This window comes from Strigops habroptila, chromosome 3 (assembly GCF_004027225.2).
Source record: "Strigops habroptila isolate Jane chromosome 3, bStrHab1.2.pri, whole genome shotgun sequence".
Taxonomy (NCBI): Eukaryota; Metazoa; Chordata; class Aves; order Psittaciformes; family Psittacidae; genus Strigops; species Strigops habroptila.
Window position 1 is genome coordinate 958,774 of NC_044279.2, and position 17,589 is coordinate 976,362.

The window sequence follows — 17,589 nt, forward strand, 5'->3', positions numbered from 1 at the left end:
CTCAGCCCCACGGTGCTGTGCCCCATGGAGGTGTCACTGTGGGGCTCTGCAGCATTGGCCTGAGCAGGACACACGGGCAGTGGTGGGGCAGGGAGGTGGGATGGTGTTCACCACCCATCCATGGGGCTGAGCTGCTCATCTGTGGGGCTGGGGTGATGCTGAGCCCTCCATCCATGGGGCTGGGGTGATGCTGGATCTCATCCATGGGGCTGGAGGGGGGCTGAGCCCCATCCATGGGGCTGGGGTTATGCTGAGGCCTCATCTATGGGGCTAAGTTGGTGCTGAGCCCCCCACCCATGGGGCTGGGCTGGATCCCAGCCATGGGGTTGGGACAAGGATGGATCCCATCCATGGGGTTGGATTGAGGCTGGGGCCTCATCTATGGGGCTAGGGTGGTTCTGAGCCTCACATCCATGGGGTTGGGATGGTGTTGAGACCCATCCATGGGGTTGGAGTGGTTCTGAGCCCCACATCCATGGGTTGGGATGGTGCTGGAGCCTCATCCATGGGGTTGGGATGGTGCTGGAGCCTCATCCATGGGGTTGGAGTGGTTCTGAGCCCCCCATCCATGGGGTTGGGATGGTGCTGGGGCCTCATCCATGGGGTTGGAGTGGTTCTGAGCCCCACATCCATGGGGTTGGGATGGTGCTGAGGCCTCATCCATGGGGTTGGGATGATGTTGAGAGCCATCCATGGGGTTGGAGTGGTTCTGAGCCCCCCATCCATGGGGTTGGGATGGTGTTGAGAGCCATCCGTGGGGTTGGAGTGGTTCTGAGCCCTCCATCCATGGGTTGGGATGGCGCTGGGGCCTCATCCATGGGGTTGGGATGGTGCTGGGGCCTCATCCATGGGGTTGGAGCGGTTCTGAGCCCCCCATCCATGGGTTGGGATGGCGCTGGGGCCTCATCCATGGGGTTGGGATGGTGCTGGGGCCTCATCCATGGGGTTGGAGCGGTTCTGAGCCCCCCATCCATGGGTTGGGATGGCGCTGGGGCCTCATCCATGGGGTTGGGATGGTGCTGGGGCCTCATCCATGGGGTTGGAGCGGTTCTGAGCCCCACATCCATGGGGCTGGAGCAGGGCTGGCTCCCACCCATGGCGCTGGGGACCAGCAGGCAGGACCCCCCCAGCCCCACACGTCCCCCCATGGACTCGGGATCCCCATATCCCAACTCACAGCGGGGGTGGGAAGCGATTCCGGAGCCGTGTAACCACTTCCCGAGGCCGGGATCCCACCGGAGCCCCCCCCAGGCCTGGGTCTGGGATACAGCCGGAGGAATTCCGTCAGGAGCCGGGGGGGGGGATGGAACCGGGATTTATTGAGCCCCACTTGGACACAACTGAACCCATCCCAACAAAAACCCAGGGAACAGACACGCTGGGAGGAGGGGAAGGGAATTCCGGAAGGAAATTAGTGTTCGGAGTCGTTAATGCTGCTCCCGGCTTCAAATCCTTTCGGGAAGAGGGACTTGGAGCCGAATCCCAGAGCGGGATCATCGGATCCACCACTGAGCTCTATCCAAACCCAACCGGGAAGAGCAACTATCCCTGTGCTTGGAGCGGGATTTAGGGTGGAATCCGGGTGGGTTTTCCATGCACCCCCTCAACCAGTGACCGGCACCAACCTCTCAACCGGAGACGGATCCATGTTGGTGCCGGGATGGAATCGTGACATTCCCAGATCCACGTGGTTTAAAAACAAATGAATTATGGATAATATTAATATTAACATCATTAATCATCATCATCCCGCCCTGGCCGGGCCGTTCCTCCTCGGAATGGGGGGGGTTGGGGTGGATTAAAGGCACTTGGAGCGACATTCCGGGGTGGAAGAAGCAGGAAAACCCTTGGATGGGCAACAAGAAGCCTCCACCACGTTGGGGTTGATGGTGCTTCATTAACAGGCCCATCAATGACTGGAGGACAGACTGGTGGCCCATTGAGGCCAATGGAGAGGAGGTTTGGTGGTTCCAGCTCTTCCAGCAGGACAAGAGCCATTGGGTTGGCCAAGACGGGTCCAACCCGAGCCCGGCTCAACTCCAGGTCTGGTTCAGCGCTGGGTTTCCATCAGGATTATGGGGGTTTTGGGCTTAGTTAAGTCAATTTGGGATCTCGATGGGTTGAGGTTGTTGGAGTCCACCCCAAGGAGGAAAGGCCAAGAGCGAGGGGGGCGAAGGGGAAGCCTCCTCTTGGGAGGAGGAGGAGGAGGAGGAGGAGAAGTTCCTTCACGTCACGTGGAACCCTCAGGAGTATAAAAATAAGGAGAAGTGGCTCAAACCGTCAGAGAATGAGTCAATCTAAAAAAAAACCACCCCAAAAAACACCCCCCAACTGAAGCCCAAAAGCGTCGTTAAGAAGCGTTGGCTTTTCCCAACGGCATCTCCCCGTCCCTTTGGGAAGGGAGGAGGAGATGGAAAGAGGACGGGAAGAGAGGGTTTCGTCGGCGACGTTGCACCTCAGCGCCTGACCCCGCCGGGCTCAGGAGCCCCCGAATGTTTCCGACCATCAAATCCCAGGAATTGGAAGCAATAAATTACGTGGGAATGGCTCCGGGCTCAGAACTCGTCGTGTCTCACCAAGGCCTCCCCGAAGTCCGTGGCCTGGCTCCCCACGAACAGGTCGTACTTCTCCACGATCTCCTCCTTGGTCAACTTGCCATCCTGCAAGGAAAGAGGGATATTCCCATCACGGACCCTCCATCACGTCCCGTTTTCCTGTGGTTTTCCCTTCTTTTGGTGTCCCAAACCCAACTCAACCCCTCCGTGGATGCTGAGCACAACCCTGGTGGGACACACACGCGTTCTCCTCGCGCCGTGGTGCCGTTCCCACCTTGTTCTGGTCGGATTCGTAGACGAGGTGCCGCGCTTCCGCCTCGGCGTGGTCGTAATCCGAAGGGAGGATCCAGTCTTTGGTTTCCTCTTTGTCCATTTTGCCGTCGCGGTTCTTATCCCGGAATTCCACAAACTGCTCCCGCTCCGTTTTCACCCACTCGGGTTCGTCGGCGTCGCCGTCGTGGCTGTACATGTCCCCTGGAAAACATAGCGTTGGCTCAGACACCATTCCAACACCGCTTCCCAAGGGAACAACCACCAGTGGGACCGCTCCGCTGATGGACACGTTGACAAGACGCCCCTTTCCACCTTCAAGGAGTCATTTATATCCCTGAATCCCCCTCCGAATCCATGTGGAGAGGAAAGCAGCGTTTCTCCTCATGTATTTTGGAGTTGGCAACCCCCTACCATGGATAAATCCCAAGTTTTGGGCAGACATTCCCACCCCTCCAGGATCCGGGAGCTGCTTTTCCCACCCCGAGCCCTCAGCACCCGGAATCCCACCATGAGGTCGGAGCAAGGTCTAAAGTCAGGAGGTCATGAGAGATAAAATTCCAAGGGGGGAAGGGATGGGATAGCACATTCCAGCAGCAAATTCCAGGCTGGATGGAGCAAGGAGGGGACGCGGTGATGGCACCTCACCTATGTACTCCTCCAGGTCAATGAAGCCATCTCCATTCTTGTCTATGTCCTCCATGGTTTCCTGCAAGGAGATGATGGGGGGTTCCATGGAATTCCATCCCTTTCCCAGCACTCATCCAGCCCCGGGATGTCCAAACCCCCCCCGAACCCCAGGTTCCGGGGAGCACCCAACCTTCCAACCGTCTCCAGCACCCCCCGGCCGAGGCCACCCACCTGCACGACGATGTCCTTCATGTAGTCGTACTCCTCGGGGTGCAGGAAGGCCGTGAACTCCTCCTTGGTGGCCGTCAGGTCCCCGTCCCTGTCGGCCATCTTGAAGCGCCGCTCATCCCGCACCATCATCTGCTTGTAGTTGAACCCGTCGTCGGGGTCCGGGTCGTCTGGGGGGAAGGAGGGCGCCGGGGTCAGCTTGGGCACGGGGAGGGGGCTCACGGGCATCAGAAACCAACACAGCGGCATCAACAGGAACCTCCTCAACGCAACCTCAACCTCTTCAACCCGACCTCGACACAAACTCAACCTCCTCAACCCCAACCTTAATATCCTCAACCTCAACCCAACCACAACCTCAACATCCTCAACTCAACCTCAGCTCAACCCCAACCCCAACATCCTCAACTCAACTTCAGCTCAACCTCAACCCCAAACTCAACATCCTCAACCTCAGCTCAACCTCAAACCCAACATCCTCAACTCAACTTCAGCTCAACCTCAACCCCAACCTCAACATCCTCAACTCAACCTCAGCTCAACCCCAACCCCAACATCCTCAACTCAACTTCAGCTCAACCTCAACCCCAACCCCAACCTCAACATCCTCAACTCAACCCCAACATCAACTCAAACTCCTCAGCTCAACTCCAACCTCAACATCCTCAACTCAACCTCAACCCAACCACAACCTCAATTCAGCCCCCTCAACCTCCTCAACTCAACCCCAAACTCAACATTCCCAACTCAGTCTCCTCCACCCAAGCTCAATTCAACCCCCCCAAACCCCAACCCCAACATCAACTCAACCTCAATTCAACCCCAACCCAAACATTCTCAACTCAACCTCTTCAACCCAACTCCAACCCCAACATCCTCAACTCAACCCCAACATCTCCAACTCAACCTCCTCAACCTAACCTCAACCCCAACCTCAACATCTTCCACTCAACTCCAACCCCAACATCCTCAACTCAACCTCAACTCAACCTCCTCAACCCAACCCCAACCTTACCCTCAACATCCTCCACTCAATTCACCCCCAACATCCCCAACCCAACCCTGACCCCCAACCGCTGCCCACAGCAGCCACCACGTCCCTGCTGCAGCAGCTCCGGCAGGAGGAAGAGGAGGCGGAGCCGCCGGCAGCGGCATTCCCAGATGCCCTCAGGAGACAGGGAGCAGGGGGGGTTATTTTGGCCGTGGCGGGCCCGGCGGCTCAGCCCGGGCTATTTCTGGAGCAGAATGTGTAAGGGGATATTGCTCCAAAGCCCGGGATCCATCAGCCACAGCGGGAATATCTGGGCACATATGGACACCCGATATAGCCACAGCGACAGCGGGATACCGGCAGCGCCTTTGTTTGGGAAGCCTATAGGGAAAACAGGGATGGAAGAGGCCGGAGCCGAAGGTGAAGTTAAGCAGGAGCCAAGGCCTGGACTAAGATAAGGCTCAGTCCCTGCTCTGTTTGCATCCAGGACAAAAGGGAGGGATTAAGCTGCTCTAAAGCACAATTAAACCTCAAGTTTCCCGTTCTATTCCCGAGGTTTCACCCCAAAAGCAAAAGAAAACCATAGGATTGGATCGAGTTTGAACCGGGAGCTGCTGCTCTAACTGGATTTGGGGTTAAAGCTGCCCCCAAATACTTGGAATTTTCATCCCTTTGACCTCAGTGGCACAAAGGGAACGTTTTCCAGGGCAGGTGCAGGGTTGGGAGCCAGGGAATGGCTCTGGAGCGATTCCACAAGCTCCAGTTTTATAGGAGAAACAGGGATATTTGGGGTTTAGCAGCCAGCAGCGAGTCCGGGGGGGGGGGGCTGAAGGAGGGAAAACTGCGTGTTATTACTATTCCAACTCCTGTTTTCAGGAAGTTTTAAGGGAGTTTCACTCCCAGCTGAAGCTTGGGGGGCTCTTTATCACTTCCTCATCACGGTTTATCCATCCAAAGGAGCGTTTGGATGCTCGGGAACGGATTGAAACCCGGCACCGACGCGCTGCGGGCTGCTTTATCCCGACAGCGGGTGACTAAGAGCATCCCAAATGCACCCCAAAGCATTGCAGGGGGCTGACACTGCTCCTCAGCAGAGCGGCGGGGCCGGAGCTCGCTCCGTGCTCCGAGGCCTCTTGGCCGCCGCTCAACTCTGCCGAGGTATTTCCAGAGGCATTTCCAACGCTGCTCCGGGCGTGGAGAGGGGAGACGGGAGGGGAGAGGCTCCCGCTGAGCCGCTGCAGCACAAAGGAGAGGTGGAAAAGCGATTCCAGCGCGGAACCGGGGCGTCGGGCAGGACAATGGGGTGATCGGGATGCTCCCGGCGTTCCATAGGGATAAAATACGTGGGAGCAGCTTAACCAGCATGTGCCAAGGGCACGTGGCTGCAGACACCAGGCCCTGGCTCGTGCTCCTGGGACCTTTAGGCCACGCTGCCCGTGGCGGGGCTGAGGGACTCCCCTCTCTTGCTATTGAAGCTTAAGAGCTGGTTTCCTCATTGAGGTTCTTCTCAGTGAGGTTCTTCTCCTCACTAAGGGGGGTTTAACCCATCAAGGTGGGGGTTATGGAGGATTCTACACCCCCAGCTCCTAAATCCCACTGCATGGACCCCAAAAAGCACAACGAAGCCATCCTAGGACCTCTCTCCTCCTGCTTCAAGCCCGCATTTGGATGAGGAGATAGGCCAGACCTTCTCTTGAGCTTCATAATCACCCCCAACTAATGGATAAGAGCAGCTCAGTAAGGTCTGTCCCAGCCCTGAGGAGCTCAGGGAGACCTGGTGGGGTTCTGGGGGGCTCATTTCTCCAGCCGAACCTCAACCTTCCCTTCATTCCTTCCAGAGGAGCCCAAAAGCAGGGATGAGGGATGAGGCAAGAGCCTCCATAGGTCCTGCAGAGCATTTGACCATCTTTGGCAATATTTAGTCAATGAAAACCTTATCTCATGCTTTCAAGCTGGAGCTCATCACACCATATATGTCAGCGTTCCAAGAGGCAGGAACAACTGGCAGAGGAGCTGGGATAGCTTCTTCATGGCTTAACCCCCGAAGAGCTTCTCCTCACCTCACTCCTCAGGGTGCTTTAAGCCCTCATGGGGCCTCTTGACCTGACTTGGGTGGCAAAACCTGCAAGCTCTGGGGTCTAAAGGTACTGGAGAAGGGGAGGAGGGAGATGAGCACGAGGAGAAGACTCTTTGCTAAAGATCTTCCAAGGATTTAGGTGGAGACACCCAGAAAGAGGCACCTACAGCTTCTGCAGGGGTTGGGTGGTGTCTTTCTGTGGGTGCTAAATGCCACCAGGAGCTCGAAATTCAACAGCAAGAAGGTGGAATTTCGATGGGATCTTAAGGACAAGCTCTTCACTATGAGGGTGGTGGGACACAGAATGGGTTAACTCTGGCTGCCCCATCCCTGGCAGTGTTCAAGGCCAGGTTGGACACAGGGGCTTGGAGCAACCTGCTCTAGTGGAAGGTGTCCCTGTCCGTGGCAGGGGGTTGGAGCTGGAGGAGCTTTAAGCTCCCTCCCAACCCAAACCATCCTCTGATTCCATAATTCCACACCAAGAAGCATTCCACAAGGGCCTTGACCCGCGGCCTTGCTCCCACCTGAGCGCTGAGCTCCGTTCCATAGTCAAGCACATCAATAAAGCAGAGTTAAAGCCACGTGCTGATGCCCAACTTCGCTTTGGGGGTGGCTTCTCCCCCGTCTTTACTTTTGCCTTCGGTTCATGCCACCAGAAGGTCAATTTGGAGAGTTTTGGGGGGTGTTTGGAGCTCCTCAGACCTCTGCTTTATTGATTCGAGCCCACCACCAGCCGGGGCCACCTCGTCCCTTACCGAGGTACGTGCCATACGTCACGTTCCTGTACTCATCCCAGGAGATAAATCCATCTTGGTTCATGTCAAACTCCTGCCACTGCCGTTCCACACTGTCATACACGTACTTCTTCTGGGCCTTCTTAATCCAGGCTTTGAGCTCCCCCTCGGTCACAAACCCATCCTTATCCGTGTCTATTTTAGCTACAATCACTCTACAAAAACAAAACAGCAAGTTTCAAGCGCCGGCTCCGTACAGGTTGTATCCCATGAGTAGGAACCTACCTAAGATGTAGCCGTAGGTGGCATTTTTATACTCCTCCCAGGAAATGAGGCCGTCCTCATTGAGGTCGTGCCCCTTCCACTGCCGCTCTACGTCCTCGTAGATCCAACGTTTTTGGGCAAACTTAATCCAGGCTTTCAGCTCCTCCACCGTTACAAACCCGTCCTTGTCTTCATCTATCTTACTTACAATCTTTCTGTGGGGAACGTAGAGAAAAATCCAGCACAAGTTAAAGGAAACGAAGGGGTTGGGACTGGCCGAGGTGGTTCCTCCCAGTGACCACGTGGATGAGTTGTCCTTACAATTAAAGCGATGGTTTAAGGTGGTGGAACCCACTTTGCTCCCTGCGGAGCACACCAGGGTTGTGCTCTTTGGGAATGAGGTGTTTTAGGGGGAAGTGTTTTCTCTTTACACCTTGGGAATGAATCTGGTTCAACTTTGGGGGGTTGGTGGGTGAGGAGCTCAACAGAACCCAGCACGTGCTGCACCCCCAGAGCGTGAGCAGCAGGTCAGGGAGGGGATCCTGCCCCTCTGCTGCGCTCTGTGAGACCCCCCCTGCAGTCCTGATCCAGCTCTGGGGCAACAGCACCAGAGGGACGTGGAGCTGCTGGAGCGAGGCCAGAGGAGGCCCCGGAGCTGCTGCGAGGGCTGGAGCAGCTCTGCTCTGGAGCCAGGCTGAGAGAGCTGGGCTGGGGCAGCCTGGAGAAGAGAAGGCTCCTGAAGGGGAGACCTTAGAGCAGCTCCAGTGCCTAAAGGGGCTGCAGGAAACCTGGAGAGGGGCTTTGGACAAGGGCCTGGAGGGACAGGCCAAGGGGAATGGCTTTAACCTGCCAGAGGGGAGATTGAGATGAGCTCTGAGGCAGAAGCTCTTCCCTGTGAGGGTGCTGAGGCGCTGGCACAGACTTTTCCCAGAGAAGCTGTGGCTGCCCCATCCCTGGCAGTGTTCAAGGCCAGGTTGGACACAGGGGCTTGGAGCAACCTGCTCTAGTGGAAGGTGTCCCTGCCCGGGGCAGGGGTTGGAGCTGGAGGAGCTTTAAGGTCCCCTCAACCCAAACCAGGCTGGGGTTCTAAGCTGGGCAGGAACACCAAGGCAGAGGCTCCGGGGCTGAGCACACCCTCACAGGGCACTGGTGGGACACATCCAGGCCCGATCCCACCCGTTTATCCCGCGGCAGAAACCGGAGCTGCTGGCACGGGGCCGCTGTTATTTATAGCAGCAGCTGGGAGGGAGGAATGCGGATCCATCGGCAGATGCACACGGGCCGGGAGCGGGGAGAGGGGCTGCTTCAGCCTCGCCGCTCCTCAGGGTTTACTCCTAGGAGCAGCCGTGGGGCCCACACAGCGCGGGGCCGGCACGACACCCCCCAGGGCCGGGTGCTGAAACCCAGCGATGAGAGCTCCCAAGTGTCCTTATCCCCCAAAGCAAAGCCCAAAGGGCATTCCCAAAAGGTGGATAACTGGGATAAAACCATTGAAGACGTTTGGGTCGCTTATAGAAGTGTCTTTACGCTCAGTGCTGGAAGCAGTCCGATGACTGTGCACTGCTTTAGGTGCCAGAACCACTTTAATACTCCTTATTTCTGGCTGGGGGGCATCATCCTTCCCTGGATTATCCCCACATGGGCTCCGAGGACGGGGATCCCTGGGGAATTTCCCCAGGGAGGGTTAAATCCGACCCATTGCGGTTCCTGTGACCCCAAAAAGCTCGTGGTGGCAGCAGCAGGAGGTGACGGAGCAGAGGCCGCACCATGAGGTTCGGGCAGGGGCACATCCCACATAAACCCACTTTTTGGGGGAATTCTGGCCGGGAATGATGGGAAACCAGCCCCCAGCTGCACCACGAAGGGCTGCTGGGCACCGGGACAAGGATACATTGGACCAGAACCAGCCTCCGTGCCCAACCCCGACGTTCCCAGGCCGGGTTCCCAGGGCAGGAGCCACCAAATCCCTACGTTTTAGGTAAAATAATCCCAAACTCTGGCACTTTGGTCACGGGGGGGGGGGGGCAGCAGCTGCTCTGCAGGGCGGGCAGCTGGAAGGAAGGAAGAGGATCCGCGTGCTCAGCGCTCTCGCTGGAAAGCTCAGAGCATTCCCAGAGCCTTCCCTTCATCCTGCAGCTTTTAAGGAACAACCGGAGCACGGGAACGCTGCTCTGAAATCCCCACGGCTCCAAGAAACAGGGAAAAGAGCCACAGGGAAAGGAGCCTGGAAAACCAGGTCCTTCCCACAGCTCGAAAGCCACGGCCCCATCAAAACATTCCAAGTGGAAAGTCTGAGGCAGCCCCGCTCCCAACCGCCGGCTTGTGCCAGGAGATAACTCAGCAGAACAATGGAATTACAAAGCGTGGAGCCGTGACACAGCCTCGGGGGCAGGAAAACAACCCGGGGAGGGGGGGATTCCCAGTGTATTCCTATATCCCAGAGCTACACGGTGCCCTTTTGCATCCGCTCCGGCTTTTAGGGGGATGAAGAGCTTCTTTCCAAGCTATTTTCCCTGTAAAATACCACCTGGATGGCCTTATTTTGCAGTTTGGTGGCTGATGTGCCATGGATCCAAAGGGGTTTTCCTAGTTTAGAGCTTCCAGAGGGGGGGAAATTCCCATTCCAGCCTCCAGCAAAGCCTCTTTTACAGGAGGCAGCATCGGCTTTGCCTCACCTTTATCATGAGCCGGCAGCCTGCCCTGGATGGTCCATATGGATGTTAAAGCACATGGGAATGCTCAGCATCCCCCTGCCTGGCAAATCCAGGCTTTAAGGTCACTTCCAAGCCAAACCATGGGGAAAAAAACAGGGAAAACAGAGGGAAAGCAGGCAAAGCTGGAGGGTTACCGGGCAGTTTGGGCAGTGACAAACCGAGCCCTGCAGCCTGGCACGGGGAGGAACATCCCGCCGGCAAAGCCAAGCCTTTTCCAAAGGTTTAAGCTTTCCTAAGCCCGTTGGGAACAACTGGGAGCGCAGCTGCTGCCGGGAGCACAAAGGAGGAGGTTGTAGTGCTGAGGATGCAGGGATCTGCCAGGGCTGGAGCCGGGGGGCTCCGATAACCCCCCGCTCCCACCGCCTGCAGGTGGGAAGGGGGGAGAACCCTGGAGGAGCACTTAGTTTTCAAGGGATTCTCTGTTTTCACCGACTTGTGGCTCTCCAGCTGCTTCCCAGGCGGGAATAACACCCCGCAGGAATCCCACGGGCCTGCCGGCGGTAACCGGAGCCCTGCGAGCTCGTTCAGAGCACGGCAAAGCGGGAGATGCTTCGTTTCGTGTGGTTTGGGGAGGATCTGGGGGGGGTTAGAGGCAAATGGGAATGGTTGGGATGACTCAAGTTGACCTTGAAGGCCAAACCCAACGTGTCCAGCGCGGAGAACTCCCCACCGCGTGAGATAAAATGATGTTTTAAGGGGTCTACTTGAGACAACCCAAGGTGCAAAGGACTGAGGTGAAGGCCAAGGTGAGGTTCCTGGCCAAGGTGATCCGTGGTGGATCGGTTCCTCCTCAACGCAGCCTTACCCCAGCCTCTCCTTGCTCTCCTCCGGCGTGAGCTGGTCGAAGGTCTTGGCCTCATCGGCGCCCAGGAAGGCGTCGTGGTCGTAGTCGAAGCTCTGGGCGTCGTCGTGGACCTTGTCGCTGAGCTGGGGCTCGTGGTGGACACGGTCCTTCTTCTCGGTGGGCTTGGAGGAGATGCAGAGCATGGACAGAGACAGGCACAGCAGGAGCTGAGGGATGCTCATGGTGGGTCCCAGGCACCTGCGGGACGGGGGAGATGCGGGAGGTCACGCACGAAGCGGGATCCTGGCACCACAACGGGGAGAGGGGAGGAGTTAATCCAGGTTATCCCACACCAGCTCCTCACTGCGCATGGATATGTGAGGAAAATGATGGACTCAGCCAGGTTATCTGGCAGAATGATGGATTAATCCAGATTATGCCAGGAAAATGATGGATTAATCCAGGTTATGTGAGGAAAATCATGGATTCATCCAGGTTATCTGGCAGAATGATGGATTAATCCGGGTTATGTGAGGAAAATGATGGATTCATCCAGATTACATGGGAAAAAACAGGAATTAGTCCCTATAGTCTAGGCAAAATGATGAGTTAATGCAGATTATGTGGGCAAAGTGATGAATTAAGATGGATTATCCAGGCAAAATCATGCATTAATATGGATTATCCCGGAAAAGTGATAAATCAGTGCAGATTATCTGGGAAAAACGATGGATTCAGCCAGGTTATCTGGCAGAATGATGGATTAATCCAGATTATGTGAGGAAAATGATGGATTCAGCCAGGTTATGTGAGGAAAATGATGGATTCAGCCAGGTTATCCGGCAGAATGATGGATTAATCCAGATTATGTCAGGAAAATGATGGATTCATCCAGATTACATGGGAAAAAACAGGAATTAGTCCCTATAGTCTAGGCAAAATGATGAGTTAATGCAGGTTATGTGGGCAAAGTGATGAATTAAGATGGATTATCCAGGCAAAATCATGCATTAATATGGATTATCCCGGCAAAGTGATAAATCAGTGCAGATTATCTGGGAAAAATGATGGATTAAGAGAGATCATATGGGGCAAAATGATTAACGCAGGTTATCCAGGCAAAGTGATGAATTAGTCCAGTTTATGTGGGCAGAATGAGGAATTAGTATGGATTATCAGGGAAAAATGCTGAATAGATCCAGATGATGTGAGCAAAATGGTTCATTAATATTGATTATCCCAGCAAAATGATGAATCCAGGCAAAATTATAGACAGATCATATGGGAAAAGGATTAATTAATACAGGATAGCTGGGCAAAATGATTCCTTACACCAGGTTATCGGGACAAAGCGATGAATTAACAGGGATTATCCAGGCAAAGGGACACATTAGGACAGATTATCCAGGGAAAGCGATGAGTTAACAGAGATTATGTAGGAAAATGCTGAATTAACCCAGGTTATCCAGCCAAAGTGATGAGTTAATCCAGGTTATTTGGGCAAAATGATGAATTACCACAGCTTAACTGGGAAGAACAGCGAATGAATGCAGTTATGTGGACCTAGTGATGGATGAATCCAGGTTATCCAGGCAAAGTGATGAATTAATCCATATTATGTGCTCAGAGCGATAAAATTAATCCAGTTACATGGGAAAAAGGATGAACTGATCCATGTTATTGGGGCCTGGTTATGGATGACAGGTCTTGGAGCCTCCCGGTGCCCACAGAACCCATCTGAGCTGCCCCAAACCACCTCACCCTCAGCACACGGAATTCCAGTGGTGTGATCCTGCTCCAAAACCTGCCTAAAACTCCATTTTACCCCGTGGAAATGAGAAGTTTTAGTGTCTTTGCAGCTCAAATCACTCATAGAGGTCAGAAAGGAGAAGTAGGGGGGGGGGAAAAGTGCTTCTAACGGAACAGAAGAAGGAGTTTCCTGCCTCCAGGGGTTACTCGAGGTGTGAGGGCAAAGGAATTCCTTTTATTTAAGTCCTTCGCATTAAGATGTGCTCGGGATGAGGCGGAGGAGCCCCCTGAATCCCCAGGGATTTATCCAGATGTATTTATCTGCACCGGCTGAGGCAGTGAAGGAGAGAAGCCAAGCGCTGAGGAGGCCGGAGCGTTGCCAGGTTTCCTGTTGGGAAAGCTGGAAACCAGGAGGAAAACCCAAAAGCAGGAGGAATCCCACTGCCACGACAGCAGCCAGCAACGTGAGGATGCTGAGGGGACAGCGATGGGGCTGGGGAGCCGAAGGGAGGAGGAGGAAGGATACGTGGAGTCAATCAGGGAGACACCAGAGAGGGGCTTTTGACAAGGGATGTGGGGATAGGATACAGGGAATGGCTTTAAATGGGATAGTAGGGAGAAGACCTTCATTAGGAGGGTGGTGGGACACTGGAATGGGCTGCCCAGAGAGGCTGTGGCTGCCCCATCCCTGGCAGTGTCCAAGGCCAGGCTGGAACAACCTGGGAATGGGAGGATTGGAAAGGAAAGGGGATGAGAAGTGACTCCGTTTGTGATCCCAGCTCAATCCACGTGGAAACCCCACAATTCCCATCCACCTCTGATGCAATGCAGCGTGGCCATGACCTCGGGAATGCCACCCAGGGTCTGTATTTACCCACAGCCCAGGCTCTGCCTCACGCCGAGCACATCCCGGTGCTGAAACCTCCTGCTCATCCCAAGGGCAGCCCGGCCTGGAGCACGGCCTGACCTGGAATGCTGGGAACAGCCTGATTGTTATCTCCAATGTCCACACGGAGCAGCCTGGGGGTGGGTAAAAGGGACAACCTGACCTCAAAGGCACATCCTGGCCTGGTGCCGGGTGCTGGGAGGCGGGAGCCTCATCTCTGCGGCTGGAAGATGCTGGTTTAGCGCTCGGAGAGATGAAAAAGCCACAAATCATCCCATTAATCATCAATAATTCACAGCTCTGCTGCTCCACCAATGGGATTGAGTCCCAAGATCCCAATTTTCCCTTGGAGCTCCGAGTTTTGGGGGGGGGAAATGAGGCTTTGAGGTGGGTTACGTGTTATTCCACAGGGAAGCAAACCACAAACCAGGGACATGGGGGCAACGCTTCTCCCTGCTCCAAGATAAAAGGGTCCTGGCAGCGAACCACAGGGAAGTGGGAAGCAGCAATTAGCAGCGGGAAGCTGGGAAGTGCTCCCTTGGAGCGGGGGCTCCCCAGGAACTGGGGGCTGCGCTGGGTTTGGCTGCTGGAGCAAGGCAGGATTCCACACCTGGGCTTGGGGTTGACGTGATATTCCAAGTGGACTGACAGGTGGAAATCCCTTTGGATGCAAACCTGGAAGCCCAACAAACTGCATCCCACCTGGAAAGCTAGCTAACATCATGGGATAAAGCCCTCCAGAGGAGAGAACTGGCTGCAGTTTGGGAATGAGCCTCTAGTTTGGGCTGGGAGGGGGCTGGCTGCCAGGTAAACCTGCACCACCAGCTAACGGGCTGCAAGGTGGGATTTAACCGGCTGGAACGCGGGAATTAGCCCCTGTTTTGGCTTGGAAAGGGGCCGGGCTGCCAGGTAAACCCAGGTCACCTCCGCAGAGCCCCTCATTGCACTGACCGGCCACGGGGACACAACGGGGGGCGGTGGGGGGGGTCCCCAGAGCCCGGCACCGGTCACGGCTCCTTAGGAAGCCCCTTTGGTCCGCCACCCCCGGCACCGGCTGGGGCGTCATCTCCAACAACGGGGGTTACCGGCGCTAAAACATAACGGGGAAGGCGGAAAACCCCCATTTTCACCCCAAAACAACGCGCTGGGTGGGTGATGGACGGGTGGGGGGGACGAGCCCGCGCAGGCCGGGCCCCCCCCGCAGCCCCCCGTTACCGGACGGGCCTCCCCGCTCCCCGGGATGCGGCAGGGACGGGACCAACCGGCTGCTCCCCCCGCTCCCAACGGGAACAACGCTGGGAATGGGGGGTCACACAGCGATGCCCCCCCCCGCCCCCTTGTTGCCATGGCGACAGCCCCGCCGGCGCCCCCAGGCCCGTTGTGGCGCCCGGGCCCGCGCAGCGCCGCCCGCCCCAGCCCCGCTCCCGCCTCCCCGGGCCCGGCCCGGCCCTCACCGTGACCGGAGCCGCCGCCGCCGCCGCCCGCTCTGCCCCAGCCGCTCCCGCCGACCGGAAGCAGGCGCCGCGCCACGCCGCACGGCACCCCCCAACACGGCGCGCTGACCAATCAGAGCGCCGCTCCGCCTCCCGCGCCGCTACGATAGGCGCTCCCATTGGTTCGCTCAGCTGTCCATCCTCCCTTCCGCCCGCCCACACGCCGCTCTCCCCCCCGCCCCTTCACTCCGGCGCACTTCCCCCCTCCCACCCCGCGCCGTGGCCCCGCCCACCGGGGGGCGACGCGGCCGCTGACTGGCTGGAAAGCGCCACGTCCTCACGCGCGCGCCGGCGGGCGGCCACGCCCACAGCTCCGGCGCGCTCCTCACTGCGCATGCGCCGCGGGAAAGTTGGGGGGGGTGGCACGGGAGGCGGTGGCGGGAAACGGGAGGCGGGGGGGAAGGGGACGGGCGCCATGTTGGGGGGGGCGAGTGGCGATGGAGGCCATTGAGCCCATTGATCAACCCATCACCAAAGCACGTCCATAAGCACCACATCCGTGTCCTATAGACCCTTATAGACCACCTATAGCCCCCTGCAGCAATGGTGACCCCACCACAGCCTGTACCACATCCCATTCCATGTAAAACTATTCCATAATCTCCAGTCTAAACCTCCCCTGGCGCAGTTTGAGGCTGTTTCGTCCCGTCCTGTGTGTAGAGTTGAGCCACCTCATGCTTTCTGTCTTTTCTATGTCCAGAATGCATACATCCCATTCCGTGCCCCATAGCAATTGGTTCTGGGCTTCCTCTTGGGATCCATAGCGAATGGGATTCCCTGGGATCCCATTCCCTGCCTGGAGAAGCTTCACTTCCTACAATGTCCCCCCGGACCCATGGAACCTCCCATCCCCTTCATCCTCCCGGCTCTCCCACGTCCCTCCCTATCCCCATCCCTCTCTGAAGCCCTTTCCCTGATGGGACCCAACACAAGCTCAACCCCAGCACTTTCCCTTTGTTTTACTTGGGAGAATCCCTGGAATTCCAGTTCAATTTAACTCTGCGCCTGCCCTAAAACCCTGTTCAATGTGGGTCTGTGCTGCCCCATCCCTGGCAGTGCTCAAGGCCAGGCTGGACACAGGGGCTTGGAGCAACCTGCTCTAGTGGAAGCTGCCGCTTCCAACCCAACCCATTCCATGATGTTCCGTGTCTGCCTTCAGCCTGTCCCCTGGCTCCGCTCCATGTCATTCCCATAGAGCAGCCCCATGGCATGGAGCCCATAATGAGCGTGTGGTGACTGCATCGATCCCAAAAATAGCCCCGGAGCGCGCAGGGATCCGATGCCGGGAGCCGGGAGCCGCAGCCCCATCGCTGCTGCGTGATCCCATCGGGAGGGAATGTCCCAGTTTAACACATCCCCCCCCCAGCAGCATCACATCACCATTTCCCTCCATGACACATCCCCGCTCCCCAATCCAAATATCAGCGTGGATGAGGTCAAGCCTTAATCCCGTTGGATGCGGTTCAGCCGATGAGACGCGCGTGTCCGCATCAGCGCTGGCTCCTCTTGGAGTCACTGGGAAGAAATAGGCACTTTCCAGGGCATGATTCATCTCATCCCGCAGCAAATGCCTAAATTAGGGCAGAGGAATGATCCCAGAAGAGCTGGTTTCTCCGGAGGGAGCTGGTCCGCACCATCCCTGGCAGATCCTCGCACCAGATAGAGCAGGACGCTGAGATAATTCCCACCAGGATCAAGCTGACGCGATAAATCCCATCCCAGCCGTTAGGTCATGGGCTCAAAAGGCTGATGTGGAAGTTCCTTGAAGCACTCAACGCTTCATCCTCCTTTGGCATCTTTGGATATCGGAAGATCTCGAGGAGATGATGGCTCGTGTAAGGATACATCCCTGGTCCACAGGAGGATCCACGCTGGGGGTTAATGGTGTGCGGTGGGGCTGGTCTGAGATCAGAAGATGATGGGTTCAAACTGGTTTAGATGGGATATGAGGGAGGAGTTATCCCCGTGAGGGTGCCGGGACACCGGGATGGGTTGATGGAGAAGCTGCCCCATCCCTGGCAGTGTTCAAGGCCAGGTTGGACACAGGGGCTTGGAGCAACCTGCTCTAGTGGAAGGTGTCCCTGCCCGTGGCAGGGGTTGGAGCTGGAGGAGCTTTAAGCTCCCTCCCAACACAAACCATCCCATGATCCATTCTATATAAGTATCCCGGTTTTCCGATGATCAATCACACCTTGAACTCTTCCAAAACCATGG

The 17,589-nt window shown here is 56.5% G+C and overlaps 1 protein-coding gene across 2 annotated transcripts; it reads right to left on the reverse strand.

The window, feature by feature from the left end:
• Positions 1 to 1,296: 1,296 nt before the first annotated feature.
• Positions 1,297 to 15,428, reverse strand: CALU (calumenin). 2 transcript variants are annotated; one of them, XM_030479918.1, is made up of 7 exons: positions 15,337 to 15,428; positions 11,269 to 11,505; positions 7,771 to 7,964; positions 3,687 to 3,853; positions 3,474 to 3,534; positions 2,830 to 3,029; positions 1,297 to 2,660 (listed from the first exon to the last, which is right to left on the reverse strand). In XM_030479918.1, exons 2-7 carry the CDS (start codon positions 11,487 to 11,489, stop codon positions 2,556 to 2,558), a joined length of 948 nt encoding a protein of 315 aa, XP_030335778.1. In that variant the 5' UTR covers positions 11,490 to 11,505; positions 15,337 to 15,428; the 3' UTR covers positions 1,297 to 2,555. The 2 variants fall into 2 exon arrangements, with proteins under 2 accessions (XP_030335778.1, XP_030335779.1); XM_030479919.1 differs by lacking the exon at positions 7,771 to 7,964 and adding an exon at positions 7,507 to 7,700 and having other exon boundaries at positions 15,337 to 15,406.
• Positions 15,429 to 17,589: the final 2,161 nt, after the last annotated feature.